Source organism: Chinchilla lanigera, unplaced genomic scaffold (assembly GCF_000276665.1).
Source record: "Chinchilla lanigera isolate Chin_1 unplaced genomic scaffold, ChiLan1.0 scaffold00027, whole genome shotgun sequence".
In the NCBI taxonomy this organism is placed as follows: domain Eukaryota; kingdom Metazoa; phylum Chordata; class Mammalia; order Rodentia; family Chinchillidae; genus Chinchilla; species Chinchilla lanigera.
The window spans coordinates 5,232,394-5,243,099 of NW_004955428.1; the positions used below are offsets into that span (position 1 = coordinate 5,232,394).

The window sequence follows — 10,706 nt, forward strand, 5'->3', positions numbered from 1 at the left end:
TATGAACATGGGTGCATGTATACTGCTGTGGTATGATGTGTTTAATTCTTCTGGGAAAATACCCAGAAGGGGAATAGCTGGGTTAAATGGGACTTCCAATCCCAGTTTTGTGAGGAGTCTCCAAATTGATTTCCACAGTGGTTTCACCAATCTACACTCCCACCAAATGTTCTTAATTTATCTACATTTTCTATTTCACTATCTTAATTACCTACCTTTTAACTTTTTTTGGGTTTATTGTTTGTTTCTAATTTTTGTTCATTGGACATTTAGTCTTTAATTTTAGTTGTTCTTTTTTTCCAATGTTTGTACTTGAGACTATAAATTCCTCTCAGTGTTATCCAAACTATTATTCTTAAATTTAGATATAATAATGTTATTTTATTTGTCTTTAAGGATTTAAAAATTTTTACCTTTTATTTTTGATGGATGGGTTTTTGTGGGGATTTTAATTTTCTTTTCTCCAGCTGCTATATTGTGCTGTGATTGGGAAACAAGATCTCTATGGTACCTCTTCACTGAAGCATCTTGAGATTTGTTTTTTTAGGTCCTGGCATATGGTCCATTATGCCAACTCTTGCCTGGGTTGCCTGAGCAGAATGTGTTTTTTTTCTAGTTCTGTCTTGGATGAGGTACATCTGCCTAGGGAGACTGAAGAGGATAGATAAGAAGCTTTGTTTGCATGTAGGTGTAACATAGTATAACTTTCAACAATCTGCAGATTGTACACTCTTGAGATGCATGAGATAAAGCTGACTCATAAGAGGTCCAACAGGGATATAGCCAGATGAGTTTATATGCAGATTTCTTCAGCATTATTTATGGCAGGCTAGCTATGGGAAGAGAATTTCACACTAACAGAAACCCACCAGATTTTGATCATCTCTTTCATCTGTTGCAATTTACCTGATGAAATTAAACAACCAGATATGCTGAAAGACACAGCCAGGCTCTCTGGGGTGATCCTTGATAGCACTTGACTCCTTTGTGCTGTAGGAAGGTTAAACCCCATTTGATTTTCATAGCAGTATCGATCTTCCAATCAGTGTTCATTATTGAAAAATGTCAATAAAATAGCTATATCTCTAGTAAGGTCATTTTAATATTTTCCATCAATAATCTGATTTAATCTTCAGCCTCTTATTTCTTGAATTATTTGCTTTCCTTGTATATGTGTGCGTATATTTTATATATTCTGGATTTTACTAATTTCTCTTATTTGAAAAGTCAGTAGATCTCTTAGATATGGTCTATTTCTATTTTTACTGATATTCAATATACTGATAAATTTTATGTTGATGCAAAAAAACTTATAAATACTTTCATTGTAGTTTAACTTTAAAAAAAATTGCAATTTTTCAAAATATGTTCCCTTTTCCTCCCTCCTTTCCCTGTCTTTCTTCTTTTCTTCCTTCTTCTTCACTGCCATTAAGTTGTTGACATAAATTAATAACTTTGCATAATCTAAGTGAGTTAATGTCTGTACTCTCCTATCACCAAATAAAATGTCCTAATGAGACAGGTGATTATGGTATGACAAAGCTGGCGGGAAGTAGGTGTGACCTGTTAATTACAAAGTCTCAGGACACATGGGCACAACAGTTCCCATAGACCTGCAAGGATTTCTTGGGAGAACTCACAGGTTTACCACGGGATGGCCTCCACCTGATGTCAGCCTGAGACCTGGGTGATACAACAAGGATGTCCACCCCGAGTTTTAGCTACCGTGTTCCATCTGGCATGGTGGTTCACCCTCATGCTGTGGAGTGCACTGCTTTTCCTACTTTTACTTGGCCTGAAGGAGACTTCAACATCCCAAAACCCAGCTCTTGGAAATATTACTTTGATCACTTTCTATTTTTATGTTATGTTGTCTAAACTTTGGGTACAGTTCTGTTAATTTCAGTTTTATTTTTATCAGTGAGTAAGACCATATTTCTGCAATGAGCTAAGCCCCTTCTTTTTTAATATCCTTCTCTATTCTGCCAAGAACCTCTTTGTTCTTCAGAGTCAACATTTTTCCTTCATAACCTGATGTTCTCCCGCTCTTTGCCGCCAAATTTCTAGGTGCTGGTTTCTATTACTATCTAATAGTTGTAATTTTGTACATTATGTATCAACTTTCTACTGTGCAAGATGATGTTTGTGCTCTTTTTCTTGCCTCTAATTCACTCCTTCCACTTTCCCATTAGAGTTATATCATGTGTATATCATTGGGAGTTGTTGATGATAAAAATATTCAACACTTACTAAAAGGTTCAGAAATAAAAATGCAATCCCAGATCAGGCAGCAAAGAAAATTAACAGATACTATTTAATTAAGGAAAGGAAAATTAACAGATACTAACTCTTTCATATGATTTTTAGAATGATAATATAAGAGCAGAAAGAATAAAGCATGTGTATCTTGAGGATACACAATTTCATGCAGAGGGGATATTGAGAATAATGATTTAGAATGCCCAAAGGCTGACCCATGCTTATCTTGCAGAAATGACAAACAGTTGAGCACATAAGGCAAGTTTTACTCAGAGAGAAATCAAAAATGGGTATGTGTTATCAGTTCCTACGTATTTCCTCCAGCTTGAGTCAGGAAACTTTTTCTGTGAAAAGACACATAGTAAACATTTTCCACTCTGTGGACCTTTCTGTCTCTCTGTATCTACTGAATACTAATGTTGTAGTGTGAGATCAGCATAGACAATAAGCAAATAAGTGGACATGGCTGTGTTGTAAAAACTTTATTTTCAGCAGTCACTTGTCATTCTTTGAAATAACTCCTCTAAGAAAAGAATGTCAAGAATACCCTTGACTCAAAATGAATCAAAATGAGGTCCCCTCAGTTAACAGGTAAGATCTAACAAATTTTCATGAAAAAAATAATCCCATTCTTAGAGAAGTCATTTCATAGCATCTCAAACTCTAGTCATGTTTTAAATGTTGGTAAGCACATGCAGTTAATGGGTATCATGTGGAGCAACCTGATTCTAGAAGTTTTAATGATGAGCCATTTGTATCCAACTCTACCATCCATGTGAGGTTGGGGTTGGATGTGCTGTGAGGCTCTGCACCTAGCAAGGGAATAGAGTTTGTAGAATTGAAGGGAGATTGTCAGGATCTATGGCCAATCTGGATCTTCTAGGAACTAAAATAGGAGTTGAACACTAGGACTTTGTAAATATCCCTCATCTCTGAGTATTCTTTTCTGTGAGGATTTTGGCAAACATGGCTCCAGTTGGTCTGGGATCACATCTTTACAACTTCTAACAGATGAGAAACAGTAATTCTAGTTCTGTTTAGAAATAGTCCAGGTTGTATTATATTCCAATAGGAGTACAGCCAGAGAGATGAGCATTTTTATTGCAAGGCTTGGATTATATATCCATATTTATAACTGTAAGATGGAAATTGTTTTTACCAAATGGTAATTACCACAATATATGCTATGTCATCCATGAGGTGCTGAGGGGCAGCAAGCCCTGAATAAATATTGGAGGACAATCTCTTTAATTTTACTGAAACACAGTAAATCCAAAGGCAGGAGAAATATAAATCCATTTGCTTTGAATTCATTTTTATGACACACATACTTAAAGACTATTCCATTACTTAGTTTATAAGTTTAAGTGGAGATTGTGATAGTTAACATTAAAGATAACTCAATGTTTTCTTTGTAACCTGTATGTTTTGCAAATTTCTATGTGATTAAAAGAGATATATTTGTGTCTTAGTAGTTCGGCAGTGTTGAAGACATTTTGAGTACGATTCTTATCTGATGATATAAGCTTTTTGACCACTCATGTAATGTGAAATTTTTTCTTTACAAATATTTTTTTAAATACTGCAAACGAAGAGAGTGTTAGTTAATATTGAAAGAACATTTTTTCTTCCATAGAATTTAGCTGACTTCATGACTGAATGGGGTCTTAGTCTCAACTTATTAGTCTAAGTCATTTATAATAAAACAAAATTGAAGTTTGGCACTGCATAGAAAGAGACAGAAAGTCGCTTACTGGGAAAGGTAGGGAGTCTACTTCTAACTCACATTTCTTGAGAGCCAAGACATCACCCTGTTGGGGAAACAAAAACTTTTCCTTTCCCACGTTTGGTCATTAATCAGGAGAATTGTGTGAGTGGCAGGGCATGCAGGGAACAGGAGGACAATATTTTGCTTGTTTTATTTTTTTAGGAATTCCAACAAATTGAGGAAGACTTCCCTTTTGTATTTTTTGAAAGCTGTAACTCCTGAGAAAATTATTAACTTTGGTTTTGTAAAAGCTCCAACTTGGTAAATTCAAAGTAAATTATGGAGAATTTAGGCAGATGATGAGAAAAGAAAGTTATGCAGCTTTGGGTATTGGGATGGTTGAGCACTGATGTGGTGTGATTTCCTGAGGTGCTAACCTCATGGAAAACTGACATTTCCACGATACTTTTCTAATGCTTGGTTCTCTCTTAAATCACCCTGACACCCCCTCTGTCCACTCCCACTCCTGTCCTGGCCTTCTTCTCACACTGGTTTGTTGTTTTTGTCCAGAAGTTCAGAAGCATATTTAATGGTGTGTCCAGATGGGGCTCCCGGGTCATGAGAACATCCAGCTGTCCTCAGTAAATTCAAAACCATATATAAACACAACCAAAAATGGCACCAAGATTTCTTTTGTTCTATCATTTGATTTTTAGACACTTGGGAAAGATAGAAGTTTAAAAGTGTTTTGCCCTTTTTGCTCTTTCAAAGTACATAGTTTACTTTTAGCTTATACTTTTATCACATTTTATTTTTATTGTTATAATTTTTTTAAATTTAGTTTTAAAGTGATACATAGTAGCATAAAATTGTACATACAAATGGGGTGTCATGTGTTGCCTAAGTATATGTGGTTTTCAATACAATATTACATAATGTTTAAATCAGGTTAAACATGTCTTATTTCTCAAACACTCAACAACATTCCTTCTTATTAACATATTTCAAAACTCTTTCAGCTTTTTGAAATGTATACTACATTATTGTTATTTATAGTCTATCATGCCATAGCACACCAGAACTTCTTGATCTTACTTAACTGTAACTTAGTACCATTGATTTAGTGCTTGTAAATTTATAATCATAACAGTACCTCGTGCATCCAGAAAAATAATGATGCATAGTATTACCTTCTACAGTTGCTTTTCTGTGTATTCCTTTTTAAGCTTTTGGACCACGTATGTGTGTATGTAATTGTAATTGCTCTTAATTTTGAAATTACAATTTTTGGTAATGTGGGGAAGACCATGCAAATGAAGACAGGTATCTTTTGCTTCATTCAGGAAACCATCTAATGCTAAGGAAAATCAGAAAATGAGTATTTTCTGGACTCACCGTGACTTTTAAATTTGTCACACTTAGTTGATGATTTTAAATACCAGTCGACTATGAGTCATAAGAAATAATTTTTTTTTATAAGAAATAATTTTATCTTTCAGAGTTGAGCAAGACTTACAGTTGCTATATGTGTAGTAGCAGCACTGGAGTGTAAAATCTTTCTGGCTTTGTAAATCTTAGCTTTGACTGTTGCTAGGAAACGCAAACAAAAAATGTAAAAATAAATATGATACAAATGACGAAATGTAAATTTTGTTGTTATAAACAATGCAACATTGAGTTGCTTTCTCTTGTCAAAACAGTTGTGCATGAAACATTTTTATGCAGGAGTTAAAGCAGCGAAGTAACTACCTAAAATGAAATAATCATTTCCTGTTTCACTTTTGATTTTCTTTGCAGTTCAAGAGCTTTTGTCCCTCACTGGGAATGGCTTTAAATCTCTAGGAGGGTCTGTTGTGAATTTCCGTCTTCTGGATTGGTTAAGATCCCTTTTAAGTGTGTGCTTCTTTGTTCTCAGAGAAGCTGAGGTCAGTTGAGCAACATGCCGCTACTGTTAAAAAAAAAAAAAAGCAAAAAAAAAAAAAAAAAAAAAAAAAAGCTGAGTAATGCTGGAGCCCTGTCATGTGGCTGATGCAAACCTGGAGAATTTGCATCATCATGTAGCTGGAGTAAGTTGGTGTGACAGGCAGGAGTTTAAATACAAGCCCATGAGGAAGCTGAGCTGGTTTGTGATGATAGGGCAGCAGCCGCTGCCGCAGCCACAGGGACAGGACGGGGAGGTGGGAACCGAGCGCACCAAGCACACACAGGTGTTTCTGAGGAGTAATTAGAGAGCTGTGGAGGCTAAAATACACCTTTGAGTTTTTACCTGTGAACACAGTAGCGCTGAGAGAGACACTCTGAAAGCAAAGAGGAAGAGAGAACGATCAGTCACACTAAAGAGACACTCAAGTTGAAAGTTTTGCTTTTTTTCTTTCTTCCTGTTTTATTTTCCCCCCCGTGTGTCAGAACCATGGTCAGAAAACCTGTCGTGGCCACCATCTCCAAAGGAGGTTACCTGCAGGGAAATGCCCACGGGAGGCTGCCCCCCAGGGGTGGCAAGGAGCCACCGGCGGGGCAGGAGAGAGTGGTGCTGAAGAAGAAAATCACTCTGCTGAGGGGAATCTCCATCATCATTGGCACCATCATTGGAGCGGGGATCTTCATCTCTCCCAAGGGCGTGCTCCAGAACACCGGCAGCGTGGGCATGTCTCTGACCGTCTGGACCGTCTGTGGGATCCTGTCGCTGTTTGGTGAGTGCAGCTCTTCTCAGGAGCTGTGTGTGGCTGTGGAGCTGGGAAGTTTGTTTTCTGGGAACGGAAAGGGTAAATTTGTGAGAAGTAAATGAATGGCAAGATGACAGGAACTTTTTGTTTAGGTATGTGAACTGTGAGAACAGTGTCTGTGCTCCTGAATTCTCTCAGATTGCTTCCAGCAGGCTTTCCTCTCTTCTCCTAACTAACGGAGACTTTTCTGCACTTTTCCCTGTGGTGATGAGAGCAAAGACTAACTTTCACGGCCGAGAAAATGTACGCTAAACTTTCTGTCCTGGGCAGCAATGTTTGCTTAGGGGTGTTTGGGACGTTCTGGCAGCTGGCGCGCTGCGTAAAACACCTGTGAAGTGAAACTGGCGTGGCCTATTTAGCTGTGGAACTGAATACTCAGCACAAGTCTCTCGGACTTTTCATTAGCAAGACAAATGGTGGCAGTCTTCTCTTTTGCAATTTCTTAAGCTTGTGGGTTCCTAGTGGTCTTTTAAAAGTGAAGGGATGTATCACGGGCATAACTCCACCTTAATCATAAGAGGGAATATTGCAATGGCCTAAGCGTAGATCAAACTTTTGTTTGCATTCTTTCCTGACACCTATAAACTTCAGTTGAGTGTTAGATTTTTACACTTTTCCAGCTCTGTTTTCTTCATCTCTATTTCACTTGGTCTCCAGGGAGACATCACTTGTCCAACTGTTCACTGAGTGAATTGAAAAATAATTTGTAGAAGAAGTGTGATCATTATATTTCCTTCAAAATGTACATCCCTTCTGTTGGTTTGAGAATTTGTAGGGAATAGTAAATAAATGCCCTCTCATCAGGTGGGTAAATTTCTAGAAAGCTACCTGAGTTAATTCTAAAGGTGACACAGGCTAGTAAATTGTCCCAAAATTTTCTTTTTCAAATTTGATTTATGCTATGGAGTAAATCCCTATGATACTTTTACTCTTTGATTCCAAAAGTTACGACCTCTGAAGTTTCTAGCATATTATCCTAACTCTACAACCAAGTACAGTACTTACTGTTAGTCCTATATGCACCAGTCCATTCATTCTTCTTATTTAGATGTCATGATGTTTTAATTCATTGGTTGAGGCAACATCTAGAGAACTTAAATTTCTTTTTTAGTAAGAAGGCGTTTTAAATAACACTTGTTACAATGAAGTTTCAGTAGAGAAAGATCTATAGAGGAATTCTTTTTAGGTTTTTTAGAGAGTTTGTAGCCAGGTATGGTGGTGCATGCCTGTAAACCCAGCACTTGGGAGGCTAAAAAAGGGGGTTTTGTGGTATTATTTATGTAAGTAACTTGTACTTCATAAAATGTTTAGTAACACTTATGTGTCATTGTTCTTCCAGTGCTGCTCTGTCCTTGGAGAATACTTTAGAGTAATATGCTTATGAAAAACTCTGCTAGATCCCTCAGTCACCACTAATATCAAAATGCTTCTGGCTTATGCATGTATAGACAAAGACAAATTTAACTGTTGCTTTTCTAAAGTGACATCTTGTACCCTCAGCCTTTAATCTTCCTATAGCACTTGATATATTTAGAAAAAAATATCTAATCAGAAAAACTACAATGAGTTTCCTGGACTTTGCATACCTAGGTAGATGTAGCTCCCCCTATGTGATTCAATATTTGCACTTGTTAATTTGCATTATAATTTGTTCAAAATTCAGGATCTTAGTAGGCAGAGGCTATACCTCCTTTCAGGATGTGAGTAGGGAGGTGCCATACCTCCTTTTAGTGGGCGGGGGGAGGGTTGCCTTCCATGCTGCCCAGGAAAATTCATTTTTTGTCCAAAGCCCTAGTGTACTGTATACTCTTAATTTTAATCAATATGACTGGCTGGTCACTCCACTCTATCTGAGACCCTTCCACTAGCTAGCTGGCTTACTCAAAGACTAACTAAATAAACTATTTTCTCCATTTCTTCTCTTTGGAGAAGTATCCTTGACTGCCACTAAGGGAGAACAAAGATAGAATATAGCTGCTTCATGCTAAAAAGAATTGATGTAGGGGAGACAGAAGTCAGGAACTTTCTCCACAGAGCTAATTTGAGAGGCCTTGGACAGAAGTCATGTTGGGGTTTAGCAATGATGGTTTTCTTTAGAGGATTTATCTAGTGGACCCAAGTAATAGTAGTCTACCCTATTCATTGCTCCATCTGCATGCACATTTGGAGTTTGAAAGCCTCTAGTCAAGAAGAAACAAATTCTACCAAGTGATTAAGAATGCATGGCCCCAACGTAAGAACCAGAATGAACAGACAAATTGGGGAAGGAACCAGGGTTAGACACAAGTTTTAAGGCACTGGAATAGGGATTATAAGGAGTTGGGTCCTAGACCCTCCTATTTTTGGAAGTTACCTATGTGCCTGATGTTACAGTTTTAACATCTTTTCTTCATTTGATGTGAATTATTGATCTAAAGACAACAAGTTTTATTTATTAGCACACAAGTCCCTTTAGTTATACTTGTATGAGGGTGGAGAGTTCTGTGGTTTTGAATGACAATTTTATTAGGGAATTCAAAGATTCTTCTTCAGCTTCCACTGTAGTTACTGTAGTTTTCTAGCCTCATGAAGCATAATAGTGGTTAATATCAGGTGTAGCTAGAAACTATCAGCAGGGGTCAGTGTAGTGATTTGAGTCCTCTCTCCATGTCTAGCTTATACTACTATTATTTTTATATATCTTTGGTTATACTTTTCTGCTGGATATTTAAGACCAAATTAAAGTGAGACTGGTGTTAATAAAAATTAACCTCTTGCTGTAAATATCAAGGTCGGTTAAGGCTCTTCAGAGGTTACTTTTGGAACCATGTACAGAGCCTCTTAGCTCCTCTGTCATTGTCATTGCTAGGATGGGTCATGGGCTTGCTTGACATGTGGCTTCCTATGGAAGCCTGGGAGATGTTTCTCTCTTTAGTGATCCTCCTGTGAACACAGTGTATACCAGTTGGCTCCTTTTCTCAGAGGTCCAACAATCTTCCTGCCCAGGAGGTTGGGTGACTCACTGAGGTTGTGGGATTTTGTAGAAAGGTTCTTATATCCTAGGTTCTTGTTGACTTTGGTAGGCCTGGGCCAAAATATTGGCTGTTTTCTTATCCCAGTCATCCTTTTTTTAGCTTTAGTCTCCAAACCTCAGTGTTGAGCACCCAGGTTAGTTAGCTAAGTATTACAATAGGAGTAGTACGTTTAACTATTTTTTCTAGATATAAAACACCTTGAAATATAAAGTATTACCAGAGAACTGTTATTGTTTACCAATCATGGTCATCTTAGAAGTCAAATTCCTGAAGAATGTTAACAGATAGCAATTATAAAGTCTTACACAGAAAATTTGAGGTAAAGGGCAACATATCATTTTAGCATAACATGGTGCTATTATTATATGAGAACCATTAGGTTTTGCTATTACCTCTGAAACACATTTGAATCTCCATTTTAGTATAAAATAACTTTTTAGTCAGTTATCTTTAATTACAGAATATTAAATGGCATACAGAAACCTTTACCTAATTTGTTATCTTTTAGTCATTGTCTTTTACTAGAGTAACATTTAGGTAGAATATACTTGTTTATAGATGTACTTTTTGAATTGGTAACTTGTCCAGTTTTTCCCAGAGTCCTATCGTACATACCACAGCCCAACAATTATTAAACAAATTCTTTTTTTTTTTGGTTTTTCTCCGGTACCGGGAACCAAACTCACGACCTTGCGCTTGCCAGGCAGGCGCTTTTGCCGCTGAGCTAAATCCCCAGCCCCACAATAAGGTTTTTTAAAGAGATGATCCAGTTCAATTCAGAAAGCTAGATTAAAAGGCAAGTGATTTATATTCTATTAAGATAATTTCTCATGTTTTCCACGGTTAAGCTTTTGGTTACTTAAACTAAGCTTTAAGAGTTAAAGAGTATTTAAATGTTGGCTTGTAAAATGTTTCCAATAATCAGTTTATGAATGGTTAAATTAACAACTATTATTTTAGTTTATGATACAATCTATATATCTGGGACTAGAGATACATCTG

The 10,706-nt window shown here is 36.9% G+C and overlaps 1 protein-coding gene across 2 annotated transcripts in view; it reads left to right on the forward strand.

The window, feature by feature from the left end:
* Positions 1-6,066: 6,066 nt before the first annotated feature.
* Slc7a11 (solute carrier family 7 (anionic amino acid transporter light chain, xc- system), member 11) overlaps positions 6,067-10,706 on the forward strand; it is a 70,626-nt gene continuing 65,986 nt past the window's right edge. The window contains exon 1 of one of the 2 annotated variants that reach the window (XM_005386709.2): positions 6,067-6,657. In XM_005386709.2, the coding sequence (XP_005386766.1) occupies positions 6,378-6,657 (280 nt within the window). In that variant the 5' untranslated portion in view covers positions 6,067-6,377. Of the gene's footprint in view, positions 6,658-6,686; positions 6,783-10,706 lie in introns of those variants that run through there. The other variant, XM_013515245.1, reaches the window with a different exon arrangement.